Here is a 19,850-nt window from a genome sequence, read left to right on the forward strand (position 1 = left end):
GCGTGCCTAAGTTAGTTGTGTTGTTCAGAGATCATTGATTTAGGTCAGTCGTACACTCTGCAGTTGAGCCTCTGGTCCGATTTGCTAACAATGGTAAATGCAACTTTTTGAATGCATTCAACTGAAATTTCTCCTTTATTCCAGCATGGATGATGATCATGTGTCCAATGTGATCAGCACCCTCTGCAGCCTCTGGTCCCCACCTGTTCCAGCGCACAATGAAGTGGCTGTTTACACTGTTCATACTGACCCGGGCAAAAAGACGACGGCAGCCAAGGGTGAAACGAAGGGTGTGATGACACCGACGCGTGCAGCTGGTGCAACTAATGCAACTACTACTGGTTCTGGCGCTACTGGTTCTGGCGCTACTGGAACTGGTGCCGCTGGGACAAGTAAGTCGACACCAGAGAAGAAGCCAGCTGCTTCTGGAAGCAAAGATGGTAGTGGTGATGCCAAGCCAGCTGCTACCACTAACGATAAGAAAGCTGAACCTAAGGTGAAGAAAAATATATGTGATGGGGCGTTCATCAAAGTATTGAGTAAAGATGAAGTGACAGAGTTGGAATGGCCAACTGAGATGGTTCAGAATACCACGACTGAGCCGAGCGTCACTTACAGTTGTAATCCGCTCTACTTTGATTTTGGGCAACTGAGCACTAAGGTAGATAAGAAGGAAAGCAAAGCCGAGAAGGAGTTATACCCTGGTGAGATGGAAGCAGGTTCCAGTAAAAGTACATCCAAGTTGTTCGTGCCTCGACAGTTGACACAGAAGAAGGCTGACAAGGAGAGCGATGACTCCAAGGCAGAGGATGGTGGAAAAGATGCCGAGAAGGCGGAAACGGAAGGTGCTGCAGAGAAACCTAAACATAAGAAGAAGAAGAAACACCGTAAACATCATAAGACTGATAAGGAGAAGCCTGAAGGTGAGGAAGGGGAGAAAAAGAAGCGTCATAAACACAAAAAGAAGAAGTCCAGGAAGAGACATCGATCAAGTAAGGAAGGGAAAGAATCTGGAGATGAGGTCGCTACATGTGCTGGGCCACCTGAGGTAGAGGAGGAGGCCCCCGTAGCTGCTGAGGAGAAGAAAGAGGATGTCAAGAAGAAGAAAAAGAGAAAGAAGTCCAAGAAATCACATAAGAAACGAAAGAAAGAGTCTGATGTCGATTCGGGGAATGAGGATGAGCCAGATGGTGCGGCAAAAGGCGAAGGTAATCCAGATGACAGGGTGAAAGTGAAGAAGTCAGGTAAAAAATCGAAAAAGTCTAAACATTCTGAATCAAGTGGTGAAGAAAGTGATGGGGAGAAGAAGAAACGGCGACACAAGCACAAGAAGAAGAAGCATCATCACTCTGATAAAGATGGTGGGAGCGGTACGGAGCAGAAAGAAGTCAAAGTCAAACAGGAGGCGGAACGAGAGGTCAAGAAAACTGAAACGCCCAAGAAAGATCCAAAACGCAAGCACAGCGAGTCCGACTCTGATGCATCTGATGGGCAGAAAGTTAAGGCAAAGAAGATCAAGCAGGAGACACCAGGATCTGCTAAGAAACCTCAGATTCCTGTAACGGCTGTAGGCCAAAGCAGTAAACCTGACAATCCAGGACCTGAGAACAAAAAGATTCGTCCTATCAGAATTGAGAAAAAGGAAGGAAAGCTACATCCCTCTGGGAAGAAATTGATAGGTCCTGAAATGAAGGATACTTCATCGAGTAAATGGGATACGAGTAGTGACAGTGAGTTGGAGACGATGCTTCAGGTTAAACCAGACATGAAGAAAGCCAAAGCTCAGACAACCCTCAGGACGAAAGAGACACGTCAGCGTGAAACTCAACGGAAAGAAGTCGTCACAAATAACCCTGGTAGTGGAGGGAAGAAATCCAGTCGCAATCGTAGTCATTCGAGATCCGAACGTAGGCGCAGGCGTGACGATTCCAGTTATTCTTCGTACAGCTCGGACGAAGATCGCAGCCACTCGAGATATCGGCGACACTCCTATTCATCAGATTCTGACCGCAGTCGCTCTGGGCGTCGCTCAAGGCGTCGTCGCCGATCAAAGTCCTATAGTTCAGGGAGTGACTACTCGCGTAGCAGGTCTGGGTCAGGCTATCGCTCACATAGCAGGTCTCACTCCAGGAGCAATCGACGTGGCCGACGTCACAGCAGTTATAGCAGTTACACTGATTATGAAAGTGATTATGACCACGGGAGATCCAGGAAGCATTCCAGAGGTCGGTACCGTCACAGTTCATCATCAAGAAGTCGTTCGCGGTCCTATTCAAGAGATCGTTACCGTCGCAGAAGATCTTATAGTCGTTCGCACAGTTATTCTAGCTACAGCGATCGCTCACGCTCACGTTCAAGATCATATTCTCGGTCAAGGTCACGAACAAGAAGCAGAGATCGGCGTCGGTATGAACTAAAATCAAGCCCAGATAAAGAATTCAGCTCGGTTTTACCCAAGAAGGAGCCTAAAGTACATCGAGCAAGGTCAGAGAAAGAAGCAAAAACATTTGACCCCAAGGATCTTGTATTGCCATTGCATGTCAACAAAGATCATGTCAGCGATCGCGCTCAGGAGCTGCTCAAAAAGATTAAAGAGAAGAAAGAAACTCTCGCTAAGGATGGAGACTTTGATTTTAATGATACTGTTCCAGCTGGTTTAAAGTCTGCTGGGTTGATGATGAAAAACTCAGCATTATTGGGCCCCCAACCAGCGATGATGGACAAAGTCCCTGTAATGCCAGTAATTGGAAAGCTACCGATAATGAACAAGAGGCCTTACCCACAGGATGAAAGGAGCAGATCTAGTGAACGTAGCCCTAATAATATGCATGGTCCGCACGATAGGAGTCCTTATCGTAGACAGGATGGTCGCTCTCCTGGTCATATTCCTCTACCACCTGGTGCACTGGGGAATAACTCAAGCAACCCAAACAGTCCACGCAGTGATGGGAGCCTTGGGGATATTCCCAACGCTCCACCCAACAAAATGCCAAGACACAACAACATGAGGCCAGGATCGGAGTTTGAAAATAAGATTCCATTGTGCCGAGGTCCAAGATCAGAAATGGATTCCATTCCGCTACCGCCAAGTGGAAGAGGAGGACCACACATGCATCCTGGAATGAGAGGACCGCCACCTGGTATGAGAGGTCCACCACCACGTCCGGGACCACCTGGGATGCACAGACCACCAGGGCCTGGACCGCATGGCCCTCGTGGGCCACCTATGCAAGGGCCCCATGGTCCTCTACATGGGCCACCTCATGGACCACCACATGGGCCACACGGTCCCAGAGGTCCACCTCACCCAATGGGGCCACATGGACCTCGTGGGCCTCCACCTCCTGGAATGAGAGGACCCTTCCCCGGCGGACCTGGTATGCCACCAAGAGGACCACCAGGAATGCCACCCAGAGGCCCCCCTCCCAATCACAGAATGCCTGGGCCTGGACCACCACATCACATCCAGTCACCACCACACCGTAGCAATAGCCCTGGACAAGCCAATCGCCATTCGTCACCATCACATGTGAACCGCTCTCAAGCACCTATGACTGCCAAGCCACCAACGCAACCACCTCCTAAAACTACGGCTCCTGCTACTACCACCCAAACTGCCACTGGTTCATCTCAGACCCGCCCAAAGATGCCAGGACAAAACGCTCAGGGTAGATCTCCATACATCGGTCCCCAGGTGTCACCAGCCATGGCACAGAGTCTCGGTTTAGACATTGGCACTGGTAAGAATAATAAAAAAGGAGCAGCTAACTCTGTACCTAAAGAACAGCAGAAGGATATGGCACCTCCGCCACTACCCCCATTGCCCAAGGAGGCTAATAAGAATGATAAGAAGACGCCCCCGTTACCTCCCAAGTCCCCATCGCCTAAGCCACCAGATAAAACTGATTCACCTCCAGCTCCGATCATGCCAATGGCACCTCCAGTCATGAGTGCAGAACAGGAGGAGCAGTACAAAGTGCTACAGCAGCAGGCTCAACAACATGCAGCCATGTTACAACAACGGGAGACTGGTTCTTCAGCGGGGTCACCAGATGAAGTAGCACCCGCACAACAGCAGATGATCGCCATTTCATCACCAATGGCCATGCCTATGCAAGGTGCTATGGCATTACCGTCGTCAATGTCAATGTTTTCTCCGGGGATGCAGTTCCAAACAGCGTTACCACAAGGACTTTCTGGACTACAGATGGCACAGATGGGTCAGATGGGTCAAATCCAGATGATGGGCTCGCACCCTGGCATGATCTCAATCCCTGCTGGTGGTGGAATCCCTGTCCAGGCTGGCCGCCCACTTTATGCATCAGGTTTACCCCCTGGCCTCTCCCTTGGAGGGATACCTGGTCTACCAGCACATTTAGCAGCTCCTGCAGGGGGTGTGCCCATGGGTACACCGATGACGATCAATTCACTTGGACAGTTGACTCCTCTACCGTCTGGGGCTGTATCAGCAAGCAGTCTCCCAGCAGGTATGTCACTTCCAGCAGGTATGATTCCAGTTTCCATGGCTCAGTTGTCTCAAATGGCGCAAGCGAGTCACAGCATCCAAGGATTACCAGCCGGATTAGTGCCACATCCGTCTGCCGGTGTTTCTGGAATCTCGGCAGCGGCAGCTGCAGCAATGGCTGCCGGTGGACAATCTCCGTTTTTAACAGCCGCTCCGAGTGGCCATCCTGGTTTACCTGGACAACCCATGATTATAGGTGGACCCATGGGAGGCATGCTTCTGCCTGGCACCAGAATAATACGTCCACCAATGTATCGGTTACCATAAACTTGTAACAATGTCATAATTGTGTAAACCCCATTGTATTTGGTTTCCTCTAATAGTGTGGGGAGGGTTTCTAACTTCAGTTCATTGTCATGATTAGAGAGATATAGCTGCTGGAAATCTATGCCTTGGCTAATAAATCTGGCCACTCGAACATAATGAAGTGAACAGTAGCATGATTTGCTGTTATGAATAACAACATGCCAACACCAAAACTGTCATTCATTTAACCCTTACAGTCCTGAACGCAAACTGAGAACTCATTATAAATTTGCGTATTGTGAAGGGTATACGAGTTCAAGGTCATTAGAATGTTTACGTTATTGTAAATTATCATTTTAGGAGTTTTTATTGTTACTACTACTGTAATACTATCACTGTACAAAGATGACCACATCTGGTGGCCAACAACCAAGATCTTTTTGTCATGGTTTGGCATAAGATTTTGGATGTTTTGAGGCTCACTGTAAAGTCACATGCTGTGATTTGCAGCGTTGAAAGTTACGGGTGACGTGACGTGCTCTGAAGTTGACTTTAGGATTGTGTTTATAATCCCTTATTGGAAATGTCTCACTCGTGAAGTAATGATGGAATGTGGTATTTTATACATGTAAATGTTTTGACTGCGTTATGTTCTTGGAGGAAGAATGGCTGAGGTTGATAAATGTCCGTTGATTTTACGGCAAATCAAAAAGTATATATGATCAATAGTGGACATTTGGGACTTGTTAGCCAATAAGTGTAGTGCTTGGAATGTGCAACCCTCAGTGTTTTGTGTTCAGTGTTGATACACATTTGATGGAGGTAGAAAGTTGACTTCACACCAGCTGTAATATGCCGTGTTTAATTTTTCAAAGTCAGTTTGTTGAAGCCCGACAGTATGGTGCCACCGACCTCTTGATATCATGACTTGTTGAGTTTAACCTTAGCGATAGTTGTACTTTGATGCTGTGATGCAGTCTTGTGATCAATATTGCCTCTCACTGCTGGGTAGGTTTACGGGCAGTCCTTGACCGTCTAATCAGGACTGCAGGGGTAGACTGAAAACGCAGATCAAATTTGAGGTCTTCTTGAGAGGACTCCTCCAGTGAGGTATTCATTTCTATTCTAAAGAGGCTCAAATTGAACATTTGCTATCGAATTAAAACCTAGTGGTCCTTGGTTGTAATACCACTGTGATCAAAATGAGGCTTGGTATATTTTCCATTACAAACATTGATATCTGGTGACCAAAGCTTTTAGATTGTTTTACTAAGCTCTGCACACACGGGACTTTTGAAATTGTCAATGCAGAAAAACATTCTTTGCTGGAGTGTAGCCAATTTGGTTTACTCTTGGGAGCAGTGGGAATCAAACAGAACTTACAAGGAATATGTAAAGGGAAAGTATAGGCAGGAGCCACTTGGGTCAGATTAAGTTGCATGAAGTCACCACAAGGTGTCTCTGCTGTTTTGCAGTACGACAGCACTGGTAACAGAGACCAAGTCAAGTCTATCCGTGCATATTAGTCATCTGGAAACCACAGATGGCACCCTCATCTTTTGCCTATAATCACCCTGTGTTATTTCTCATTCGGCAAGTTTTATTTACTCTTTAGATGAGAGAAGACGAGCACAAATTTGTACATCTTCAATGAATTGTTCACTTGTTTGTCTTTTAATGCTTTTCTATGATATTTATTTAATGTTGTTGTAAAATATGATTTTTGCTGCAAATCACCTTATTTCTGCCAATAATTTCTCTTGTCAAAGAAGCAAAGAAGTTGAAAATTTATGGTGAGATCAATCTGCGTAAATCAAATATGTCATGTTTTTTACCGAAAATTAAGGGTGTAGAAATAATGTGGCTTGCGGTATTTGCTTTTGGGGATGCACAGCAGTATAATAGCTTGGAGCAGTGCCGACATTTGGGTATGTTTTTCATTTTAAAAGAACAAGGTTGAAGTTCTTTCTAAAAGTCAGGAATTGTATTGTAAATCTTGCCCACATAATAGCCAAGAACATAATGGCTGATGACTCTTGGAACTATTATACAGTTTTCTTGACTTTTTGTTGAGTGAAGCCCTTAATTGTGTTGTCAGCCTTGAAAGAAGGACATGTACCCAGGTGTATAGATGATGACATACAGTTGCCTTATTTTAAGTTGGGTTGGTACACACTTGTGGTCAATGCGGCCTTGATGTACTGTACCACGTCCCGTTCTTAGTAATTTATCAGATCGGTCTGGCTGTGTTTATATCCAATGCCTGGCCGTGCTTGTATCTTGTATATTTAGACTGTACACTCAATAAACATGTATATACATGGAAATTGTTGTCCGCTTTCTTGTTCTTGAATTGAAGATGCCCCAAGTGCAACGGGTTAGTAAAGACACTGGAAAATACAGGGAATAAAGATTGGCTTTTCAAAATGAAGTGGTATTTTGCAATAGACTTATTGCCTCATGTCAATGTTTGATGCCCGTTTGACTTACTTCTTGCACTCGCATCTTCAATTCATCAGTTGCCCAAGTGAAAGCCTTCATGCAGGCGTATACACATACTGATACTCCTGAAGGAATCAGAGGGGAAGAGGCTAGATCTTCGATGTTCATGCCTCTTGATTCGAAAGTCACTTACCATGCTAACAGGACAGCTTTGAGTGGATGTGGCGTAGTCTCCAATGAAACGTTATCTAAGTCGGTATGAACATCTTCTGCTGAATGAACTTGATGTGAAATGGTCCTCGAAGCATGAGAACCCTGTGGGGCTTGTGACTAAACTGGATGTGCCTTCCTGGCTTTTGGGCTTGGCTTGTCCTATATCACAATTGACTGGATGTCCGGTGTTGTCCAAAATGTCTGAAGACATTACCTTTGTCTTTAAACTGAAAGTCTGAACACTTCTGGTGGCACTGGCCAGAGTAAGCTATGACCCATTCCTTGGAGGGATGTCCCTTGCTGCATGCACCAGGAGTTGACTTGTCCTTGTCAACTCCACCAGCATTAATATCCTCTGGGCAGGTACAGAAAATACCACATTTTCCTCTAGTCCTGTGGGAAACTCCCTGATGCCCCAGGCGTCTCAAAAGACGGTTGCTCCCATTAAGGATGTCCCAAAGACGTAAATGGTTCTTCAACAACGACAAGAACTTCTTGACGAAGAGCGTCTTGGTGAAGGGGCATGGCACATCCAGCCAAGACTTGGTACACTCTCTGGCAACATGGCAAGCTATGAAGGGGAGGGCACATCCAGCAAAGACTTGGGACACTCTCAGCCAACATGGCGAGTTATGAAGGGGAGGGCACATCCAGCAGAGACTTGGTACACTCTCTGGCAACATAGGCCCAGATGACTGTTTGATGGCCTGCTCTACTCAGTCAGACGGACAGCTACACGAAACTAGAATCCTGGAGAAAAGACAACCTGGACCATGTCACATCTAGTGGAGACAAGGTACACCCTTAACAGATTGCATGACATCAATGCCGTACAGATAGCTGGAAGTTTGATGCGTTCCGAAATTAATTTTTTTTAAGAGGTCCCGTTTTACTCAGTCTAGCTCTATATGGGCAAAAGACAGTAGGCTAGCTGTCTTCCGACAGGGAAAAGATCCTACTGAGGTCTCGTTGGGGAGTTTTTCCCAAATGTACGCGATGATGACGTGCCCCATTATCAGGACGTAACATCTATTTTAAAATGCGTTTCCAAAGTGATTGCATGAGGACAACCCATTTGTGTCGTATATCACTGGAAACGCCCGATTCCCTTGATTCTGCAGAATGTTAAATCGGGCATTTTATTTCTTTAAATAAATCATAAGCGTCGCATTTGCTCCTAGCTCTGTTCACCATCCCAAATGGCAATATTGCCAATTTGGCAGGACGCTGTGACCTGTAACTCGCCGCCGGTACGTCCTCCAAGCTGATATATCCTTACGACACTCATCTTCTCTGGTGCTGCCATCTGAGCTAAGAAAATGGAACTAGGCAATTACTAAAATTTAAAAATATCGCCCGTTTTTAGGGCGGGGGACGATTTACAGCTGGAACCCCTGAACCAGCTCCCTCAGATCCGTCATTCATCAAGTCAAAGCAAGCATGAACCTGGTTTAATCTGTGGTTTATCTTATTAGTATACTACCTATTGAGACCGTTATATACTGTGCAAATTCTCTCGGCATTACATCCATGGTTTAACCTCACTTACGTAGCAGGTGCGTTGCAGGTCAATTGTCTATGCTGCCACCCCTTAGTGAGGACAATAACTAGTAGTCCCGGCATGAAATGTGGAAATATTGACGCTGTTTACTTCTTCGCACATTTTGTACACGCTGTAGTGAGTTTGCCACTGAAGAGAATTGGGGGACCGAGGAAGAGGGAAATTCGATAAAAATAATCGGGATGTCTATTTTCAGTCAGGCCAGGTGTCAACATTGTCTCTGTGGCAGAAAGGCTGTGAACTGTCTTCTCTGTGGTCACGTCGAGGTGTCTCACCCTCAGGTAGACCAGGTTGTAACCTAATTGTCACAATGATAGTCAGGCTACAACACAATAATATCGGGAAGGTGGGAGTCAGTTGACAATAAACACAAGAATCTTTTAAACACACAAGACTCAATCTGAATATCGAAGACATACATTGATTATAACTGTCTTCTCTGTAGCAGGGTCGAGCTGTTGTGTCAGATCTACATTGCACGATTCTAGGATAAGACGGAGAATTCGATCGACCATGTTCTTATATTGAGTGTTGACTGGTTCAATATATCAGATCCTACTTGCTGACTTTCAGCTGGTAATCTGTGGGTCAGTCTCCGGTGATGTAATGATGAAGCAAAATACAATTTGTAGTGTCTCCTCCAGGGTTGTGACTGTCCTCGGAGAGTGTGAAACATACAGATATAAGTTGGTCAATTAGACACATAAAACTCTCCGATGTTCATGATCAAGACCCCAGCAGCGTTGCCCCCCCCCCCCCCCCCGCTTGATGAGATGCAAACGTACTTAAGTTAAGACCCAATTCAGTATTAGTGTCTCATTGACAGAAGTCATATCTGAAGGACACGCCGGTACGTCCTCCAAGCTGATATGCCCGTACGACACTCATCTTCTCTGGTGCTGCCATCTGAGCTAAGAAAATGGAACTAGGCAATTACTGAAAATTAAAAATATCGCCCGTTTTTAGGGCGGGGGACGATTTACAGCTGAAACCCCTGAACCAGCTCCCTCAGATCCGTCATTCATCAAGTCAAAGCAAGCATGAACCTGGTTTAATCTGTGGTTTATCTTATCAACACAGTACCTAACAAGTTCCTTATATACTGTGCAAATCTCTCGGCATTACATCCATGGTTTAACCCCACCTACGTAGCAGGTGCGTTGCAGGTCAATTGTCTATGCTGCCACCTCTTAGTGAGGACAGAGGACAATAACTAGTCGTCCCGGCAGCGAGTTTTTTTTTTACAGGTATATTCGTACCATTGTGTATATTTAATTTATTATCAAAATAATTAAGTAAATGAAAAAAAAGCAATAAAAACAAAAAGTGCATAATTGTTTGGGTCCTTCCGAGATTCGAACTAACACCAATTGTCAATGTGCATCGCTGATCTTGTTTACTGACTAACATTACACGTGCGTTTCTTACTTGATGACGTCAGGCGAAGTTACTGAGCTCTGATTGGCGGTCAATGTACACAATAGTACGAACCTACCTGTAAAAAATAACTCGCGGGCCGGACAATCACGGAAAAACCCAAATATTATACATTTCTTCCTGAATATTCTTACAGTGACCATTCTCTCATGAAAGATAGTTGCTTACGCTACACAAAAATCAAAAAAAAATCGAGGGTCAACCATTGAACTTTTGAGATATGTTGAATTTTGCACAAATCAGCGAAAAACGCACCAACTGGGACTGGACGGCATTTCCACCCGGGGCCAACGCACACCCTAAGTTCAGTGTACACATACGTCGGCAACAACAGCAAAATGCGTCGTTTCTTGTTAGCCGCCTATTGAGTAACGTTCTAGGTTTTAGAAATTTCAAAAAAACATGTTTTTGCCAAAACAACTGTTAAATCAACACTGGCATACTTTGAAGACCAAGAAATTAATGACTTTTTAGGAACTACGGTCAGGGCTTGGCCGCGCATGAATTTATAAACTCCCTAATGAGACCCGAGGGCTTGGTCGTCAACAGCGCCCTCCGTAGTGTGACGGCAAGCGTTGGAACTAGGGTTTTGAATCACTCCCTCCTCCTCCAGCTGGTTAACGCATCACACGATGTCGCATTGGTTGCGATTCCCCTGGCCCTGCGTCTTTTTGGACCCTTATTTATTGACTTATGCTGAAAAGTCTATCGATTATTGACACATAAGAAGCGAAGCTGCCACTGGTAAGTCTTTTGATAAGTCTCAACGGAGGCTGAGCGATGTTTTTTCAATGGTAAAGCCTTGCGCGGGCCATGTGCAGTAGAACCTCTCTTAGCGGACACTTCTCTATTAAGGACCCCCTCTTTATTAAGGACACTAGTTTTGGTCCCAAATTGGTCTTTTCCATTCAATTTGACCTCTCTAGTCATGACACCTCTCTATTAATGACAGCACTTGTCAGTCCCAAGGGTGTTCTTAATAGAGGGGTTCTACTGTATATCCGTGGAGGTTTACACTATCAGTGTATGGATGTCTGGTGCAGTGGAGAGGCCATCCTCTTGCAAACAGGGCCTACAACACGACTTCTTCTTAGCATGAGGGAGTAAGTGTGTATGAGTGAAATAGCCTGATATTGTCAGGATGTTGAGAGGCAGGCTCAGAGGAAGCGGGTCTGTAGGCATAGTGAGATGGAGCAGGCCCTAAGTCCACAGGGATTTGAGGCAAAAAGTGCTAAAATTGGGTATGATATGAGGTGTGTTTTTAAAAACAATTTATTGCTGAGCCTCCAGCCAGGGCAGAAAAGAGCGGGAAGCCCAAAGTCAAGAGCTTTTACTCTAAAATTTAAAATGTTTGGTTTGGTGTTACCATGGTCACAGCGATAAACAGCTTGAAAATAAATAGAAGGGAGATTGTGTACAGTGGTCTTTATAACAGTGATGGTACTATTGACAAGACAAGAGCCATGGCTGTTCCCCTCTCTAGCAGATTCTCGGTCATGTCATTTACTTGAGGAGAATCACTCCCAAGAAAAGTGTGCAATTCATATAACCCATCAGGAGCAATTAACCCTTGGTGCAGATCTGTGTCAGTTGAGTCCCCTTTTCTGCTGAACCCATCTGTGAATTAGCCCAGGTCAATTAGTGAAATGATCTGACGAGACAGATGGCGCGCCAAGAGGATATTGTCGACCTTGCAACCTTGCATGTATTCTCCCTTTAAAACAATGAAAATGTTGCTCAAGATCCATAGTTCAGTGGTTACCTTGGACACATACTTTTAGATTAATATTCTCTTGCCAATTAAAAACCAACCGTCTTGAAAAAAACATCTGGGTATGTTTTGTCGGTCATCGAAACAAAAAAAAGCTCTGATCAATTCTTAGGGAAGATGATCTAAAGTTCTTGAGTCATTATTTTAAGTTAATTAGTTCAGATAAGATTTCCAATTAATTTGTTATTAATATGTCGTTGATTGATATTTTTCTATGCTGAGAAAATTACCTTGTATTGATTTTTTATAGTTTTGGACAAATTTCTATAGGTGATGGTATCATACTGGTTTGGCTTATTTAGTTTGTACACTGGTTTAAGTCCAAAACAAGTTAGCCACTTACTTCAAGAACTTTGTATCAGGCCTGAAGGACTTGACTCTGAAAGAGATACAAGTGGACTCTGTAGTGGAGCATGGTGTGCAGCTTTGGGTGGTTATGCATCATGTAAGCACTTTGAGACAGACCTTACATGATCAGTGAAAAATGCTAAATGATTTGACTGATTTGTAATCTTTTGCTGAGTCACACTTGGCCGTGCATTGTGACAGTATCAAACTTATAAGATGTTTTACTTTGTAGAACCTGAAACTAAAAATCTATAGAAAACTGCAAATTTTTTAAAAAAAACTGCCGCTATTGATCAATAACAAAGGTTGCTGTGTGGTTGAATAGACCGCAACTTAGTTCAAGCCTCAATTAGCTGGGCTGGGCAATGATTGTGCCAACCACCTAATTAGGGGTTCGGTCACTGCAACATGAGACATGGAAGAAGATATACCCGCTTACTGTGCATTGATATGATTGAATATTGATTGAGATGTTGAGAAATACATGAAATGAATTAACTAGCAATTCAACCTATTTTGACTTATTCAGGGAGCTAATGCTGTTGCGCCATTATGTCGTTAAGGGGAGGCATGTGCCTATTCTCTCAGACCAATGGATAATTATCTGTGAGCAGCAGCCATCAGTCTTTTTTTCATTTGATTATCATTTCAGCTCTGCCTCATTAGGGTCTCTGCCTTATTGATCTTTTGATACCAGACATTCATTCAAAATTAAAGAGGTTATCATCAGTCTTATTCAAATTATAAATCGTTGCAAATACAGAGGAACCTCACTCAGCATACAGCTCTCTATTACTAGGGACATGCCCTCTAAGTAAGGACACTGCACTTGGTCCCAAATTGGTCATTTCAATTCAATTTGACCTCTCTAATCAGGACACCTCTCAATTGGAGTAAGGACCACATTTGTCTGTCCAAAGGGTGTCCATCTTGGGACGATTCCCAAGTTAACCATGTGGTGTAAGGAGGCATGGGGCTATCGTAGCAGTTATAATCAGTTGATTACTGGCTCTAACATACTGCTGGTTATGGGGCTCTCCCACAGCAGCAATGTCTAGTGCAACAAGCAAACAAAATTGGGATTATTTTCCACAGTGATAATGATATTCTACACAAAACGAAACAGTTGTGAACAGTGTGAACAACCTTAAGTGTGAAGACTGAGATTAGGAGATTTGTGGTACAGAATCTTTTTGCTGAAGATATACTGACAGGTTGAAGAGTTGAAATATACTAATGAGAGAGCAGCAGGGTGTTTTTGGTATGCTGAAATTGGGTTAAAAATCATTGTGGAGATTTGGGATTTCTGGATACCCAATTATTTGATGTGACGTCAGCATTGGATTAAGTAAAGATTTGGCTGAAATTGCATCACGATTCAAGATAGGGGCGTTGACTTAGAAAATGACATGAAACAGATACCCCTCTCTGCTCATGAAAACGATTTTCTGAACAAGGGTGCCCGGGGATAAAAGGTTTCGGTTAGGATTTAGAAGATTTGTAACTGACTATAGCGATAAATGAAAATACAGTCAATGCTCGTGCCATTCCGTGATCTGAGTTCATTCGGTGCAAACATCTTATTTCGCTGACGAGAGCAAGTTTCGTCGACCAGGCAAAATCAGATCGGTTTTTGATTGAAATGATATGAGTGCCACTTGGTGTGATGGCAGGGTAGTTCAGGAAATGGAGTCGGAACCACAAGGTTGTGAGTTCAACATCCACCATTTAGTATTGATGTAATCATTGTTGTGTGAGTGATGTCTTCAGTTGACTGCCACATTAGTGAGAAGTGAGTAGTAGTCAAGGATATGGTGTTGGAACCTCAGAGTTGTGGGTTCAACAGTCATTCAGTATTGCCACTGTGAGTTGCTGCATTGTTGTTGGTGATCTAATTCAGTTTTAACCTGTGGTTCATCATTCTCCTTGGCTTCTTGATGCTGGTGGGTCACTTACCAAAAAGTTGGATGAGTTGAAGAACACATAGATGGGAATGTGATAAGGTGAGCTTAAAGGTTTAGGTTGCACTGTGTCCCTTGTCAGGACACTTTGTTTATAACACACCCAAATAACTATATTGGAGGGAGGGTCCCGACCTTGCATGTGTTTATTCTATATCTGCTGGGTTAGTTCCAAGGAGCGGTTTATTTAGAAACACACAAGGTTCAGTTCAGGCAAGATCAGTCTCTCCCAGTTACTCCAGGTCTACTCCATGGGCACCTCCCCAAGCGGTTATTCCGTTACAAGCAATAGGGACAAGGTTGGCGGCATTTGGTCATTGCCCCATCTTGGTTCATTGAGTACGAGCACCACTTTGAGGCTCAAGTTGAGTGATACTTCCATGAAATTACCTTGATATCTTTAGATGATGCTGCACATCAATGCAGTTTGGTTCATTCATCTTAGGTTGGACCGAACTTAAGTATTTGTTTGACCAGGTTAGAGAGAAATTGCTATACTTTTATTGAATGGCTGTACATGTATACACAGGGATCTCATGCCAGGTTAGGGTGGACGAAGTTTAGGTTGTTGGGTGCAACAAATCTACATCAACCAAGTCATTTATCGGTGATATTTGACCCTGTAACAGCCCTCTGACCCAGAGTAGTAGATTCCAATCTCCAGAAGCGGAGAGTTTCATTCCGCAAGTTGATCTCTGTCCAAATTGGATGATAGTATGATAACCATTTTGGAGAGTTTGGTGGGAATTATGAAGAAAACATCTGGCAATGTGTTGGTCATCTCAACTTGAATGAAATTTACTACAATCATCGAAAGTGCAAATAAGGAGTTGGTACTCATGATGGTTTCGCCGTCAGCAGTAATTAGCACTCTCCTCCTTTAAGGGTGTTGTCAAAAGCCTTGGGGTGTTGTTTTAGCAAACTGATACAAACGATATTGTGGACACGATAGGAATTTCTGTTAACTCATGTTGCACTGACTTGTGGTTCATGTAGCGATAGCCTATCTCTCGTTGGTGGTGCGTGGTTAGGTCAGGAATGATGTTATCTCTGTGGGAAGCATGAGTCTCCTCGGTGGAAAGTGTGGCGGGTAATCGCACGGGTAATCTCCAAGTAGGGTCATGTTGGTTTGATTGGCAGCAGGGAGAACTCACAGCCTGTCAACTGCTTGCCCTGTCAGTGTCACCATTGCTAGCTATATCGGTACAGTGGAACCCCGGTAACACGACCACGGGATGGAGGTTGAATGGTCGCCTTACCGGGGTAGTCGCATTAGTGAAGTTGAAAATCCGGGGACAAATTGCATGATGAGGTTTTCCCGCCAAAATTGTTGAACTTTTTCATAAGTCCAAAATTCTGAAAATTTTCGAGGCCAAAATTTTTTTGGGTTGATGATGTTTCTTCATTTTGAGCAGAAAAAAAAAGTGAAAAAAATATTTGGACTCAGAAATTTTTTCGGGGGGATGGGCTCGTCCTGCCTCATTCCCTTATCCAGGATTTCTAATCATGATTGAAAGTTATCGCGATGCCTCATCCCTCACCCTGTCTCTCGAATCATAAGAATGTAAAGCTTTATGTCTACCTTTTGACATGAAACACCTCTTTCTTCTTTAAGAGCTTTGTTTTAAATGAAACTTCGCAATCTCCTGAGTAAGCCCAGAGTTGGTCACTGATTGTCCCCTAATGACAGCTGCAGGACATTCCTGGGGTTGACTTTGAACAACCACATTTCTTAGGTTTGTTGTGAGCCATGCAATGCAACGTTGGTTAGATTCCTTGTTTCTGTTCTCATATTAACAGATAGTTATTAGTGATTTCATGGTGCCAGGTGTTTGGATAATTTGACTCTTGCCTTTTCGTTTTGTGATATTAAACTGGAGATTAACCCTCAATCTCTCTGCTACAAGTTATGCTTCAACTGTTACGCCCTGCAACTAACCGAGAGGTCTCTAGTTTGTGCCGCCCCAAGGGCGTCGACCTTGGATATCACATATTATGGACGGTAGTTGATAAAGCTTGGAATCAGTGAAACCTTGGAACCAGTGATAAACCTTGGAATCAGTCCTAAAAATGCATAAAAACATGAAATAATGCCATTCGAACCTAACGTGGTTACGAATCAACATTTGGAGCTTATTCTTACATGATCAGACCGGAATTTTATGGTAATTTAGAAATCTGTCGCATATCCGATTCAATAGTCTATATTTTAGAACAACCCAGTTGTACCTCGCCTCCAGTGTACAGTACTGATCTCCCAAATATGGGAAGACACGCCCACCACACACCCATAATATGGACCAATAGCGCTCCGCTTATAAATACGCCACTACCACGCGGGGCCTATTTGAACTACGGATCGGTCTGTTCATACAGGGTGATACAGAGAAAATTGGGGGCCTGTCATGCATTATGCATGGATAAGGTTGACGACTATGTCTAGGCCTAATTGTCTATGATTGACTGATATTTTATAACAAACGATGAATAAAAGAAGCCTAGTCATGTATGTTTATTACCGAAGTTTGCGGATGAAAATTTCCTTCGCCGTGAGCGATTTCTTACATCTTCCAGTACGCATCGAGGGATGCAGAGATCTTTGTGACGTCACCAGTTCTAAGCGGTTTTTTTTATTCACGTGTGTGTTTGTCCTATGATCTCGTGCATCTAGTACCGAGCATAATACTTTATCGTCTATGGAATACAAAACAATCATAAAAACTAATTTTTGCTTCCATTGAAGAGAAATAAAATATTTTAACGACCACAACGCATTGCCAATTGATGACGTCATCCTCCACATTAAAAATGTTGGCTTCTGAACTAACTGGCAAATTGCTATCAATAAAGTCAGCTGGGACGAGACTGTCAGTTGGGAGGGTATAAATCGTGGAAGGAACGCACCCGGTTTCCCGCGCTATTTGCACAGTGATTCCATGGTTTACATTGAATATTCCAAGGTTTATCAGTGTTTCCAAGGTTTCACTAATTCCATACTTTATCAACTACCATTATGGACAGCAAATGACAAGTTGGTGACATAAAGAAGGCGTACCTGCTTGATTCGTGAGTGCTACTTACCGTTAAGAGGCCAACAATATGATAGTATTGCACCAGTTGAACCCGCATTCATACTATGCAGTGGTTATGGACTCTGTTCGGAATTTTGGTCGTTGGTTGAGAGAGGACAATGGAAAACTTTCGATTGCGGCATTTGGATGAGGAGGATCACGGCACCATGGTGAGATATTTTATTCCCTTCCAACATATATCCATCTGTACAGGGTGTAGGCCTAAAAAATCATGCTACAAATCAGTGGAAGACGTAATATCAGATCGACAGACAGTCTTTTTGAAGAAAAAACAGTTCCCTCAGAACTTGACACTAATTCGACAATAAGTTAGTTGGGGTTACAGGGTTCAAATTGACGGGTGCATTGTTGTTTTCATCTAGATCCGGGAGATTGCCTAAGGAACTGCCTTCAACTTCAATATCACTTCTGAGAGCTAAAGGTTTTATCATGGCCACTCCAATTGGCCTATTACAAATATATATTTCTCTTATAATTTTTTTTCTCTTGGCTTGGAACAGCATAAATGTCCATGAACTGTTTCTTGTGATACTGAATCTGCACCGAATGACTCCGGATTGGTGTTTCTGCGTTACTGTTAAGCGTCGACTCCGACGCAACTGTGATTGGATAAGCATTGTAACTTCTTTGACATCTTGCCCAACTGAGACAGATTATAATAGGTTTAACTTTGATGAAACAACAACAAAAAATAAAGTAAGGCGTGGAAAATGACATCCCTAAAACTGAATGACTTAAAAAACTTTTGTGCAAACAGATTTCAGTAAATATTGTGGTGAAGTGTAGTCCCTGTTAGGCTGTTTATCCAGACTCTTGCTTCTGCAGCTTCTATCTGAATCCAGGATAGGGGTGATCTAAGTTAAAGTAACAAGTTAGATTTTACACATATGCCCATTTTCTGAGATTCTGTGTCAAGTAATTAAATGAGTAAAATAATCCCTCAACAGCCTTACCACCCGTTCGATTCAGTGGTTCAGCCCACCGCCACCTTTCAGTCATACAAGGTTCTCTTTATGAATTTCTGATCCCTCATTATTGTTTCTAATTACTAGCGAACACTTGACGACCCGCCAATACTAATGAGGGACAACCGCTGATGGACTCTTCACATTCTTCTGGGATGCGATGGACACAGTCATGTCTAAAGAGGATCATTACCAGGAACTCTGAACTGAGTTTGAACAGTCCATGGTAAGCATTTTAAAACTTTATGCTTTTATGCAATGTGAACTTATTGAACGATAATTTAAGAATAATGATGGGTTCCTATTTTAACAGTCTTGAATATAACTCTCTCCATTATGTGATTTAGTCATTAGTAGCAACCATATAAACTATGTTCTAGTATAATTTTAAAAGTATAGATTCTCTATCTTGGTTTGAATTAGCTGATTTTAGCCCACATAGGTTGGAGGGATATTACCATCGGGTGCTATGTCTATCTGTCCATCCATCCAGTGATTGGTTTCGATTAAAAAAATGCCTGGAAGTGGACCATCAAAAAAAGTTTTTGGTGCCCTAAATGATTCAAAATGAATGCTAAAACCAGAAAACCTCTCCACAATTATTTTGTAAATTTCGTTTATCGGAAGTAAATTGTCTACTCAGCACTGTAAATAATGTACATCACTCTTGCTCAACTCGAGCTGATCCAAACTTGAATATTTTTCCACTTTGTGTAGAATGTGAAATGTGCACAAAAAAACTGTACAAAACGTCTCCCAATTAGTTTTCCTTCATGTGAAATGCACTTGCTACGAACATGCGTGAGGAAGTGTATTAGCCATTTGACTGGTAGAAGGTTACAGATAGGCTTAGCGACTAATACCAATGGCTTACTGGACTAAGTTTGAGGTTGTGGGTGGTAGAACTTAATTGGAAAGATTTAATTTTTCTCAATTTCCGGTAAAGATATATGATGATTTTATGATTCTGATTGACAGCGTCATTCAAGAAATGTTTAGTAATATTTTTGTAGGCATTGAATCCATCGTTAAGCAAGAACTCCTTGTAATGTCTTCTGATTAAGTAGGCCAAACAAACTTTGTGGTACAGAATCTGTTCCGTTATATTCATCAGTTTTATCCCCATCATATACAGTGGAACCCCGGTTGGCGACCACCCCGGTACCCAGACCACGACCACTGGATTTTTTTCACTTCTTTTTCCTGCTCAAAATGAAGAAACATCATCAGCGCAAAAAAACTTTGGCTTTGAAAATTTTTCAGAATTTTGAACTTATGAACAAATTCAA

General features: G+C 43.2%; 1 protein-coding gene across 6 annotated transcripts in view; it reads left to right on the forward strand.

The window, feature by feature from the left end:
* The window catches only part of LOC135498262 (G patch domain-containing protein 8-like), a 42,246-nt gene extending 35,148 nt beyond the window's left edge, over positions 1-7,098 (forward strand). For all 6 annotated transcript variants that reach the window (XM_064788482.1, XM_064788483.1, XM_064788486.1 and 3 more), the window contains one exon: positions 145-7,098. In XM_064788482.1, the coding sequence (XP_064644552.1) occupies positions 145-4,792 (4,648 nt within the window). In that variant the 3' untranslated portion in view covers positions 4,793-7,098. The remainder of the gene's footprint in view (positions 1-144) is intronic.
* The last annotated feature ends 12,752 nt before the right edge of the window (positions 7,099-19,850 follow it).

Source organism: Lineus longissimus, chromosome 13 (genome assembly GCF_910592395.1).
Source record: "Lineus longissimus chromosome 13, tnLinLong1.2, whole genome shotgun sequence".
NCBI lineage: Eukaryota > Metazoa > Nemertea > Pilidiophora > Heteronemertea > Lineidae > Lineus > Lineus longissimus.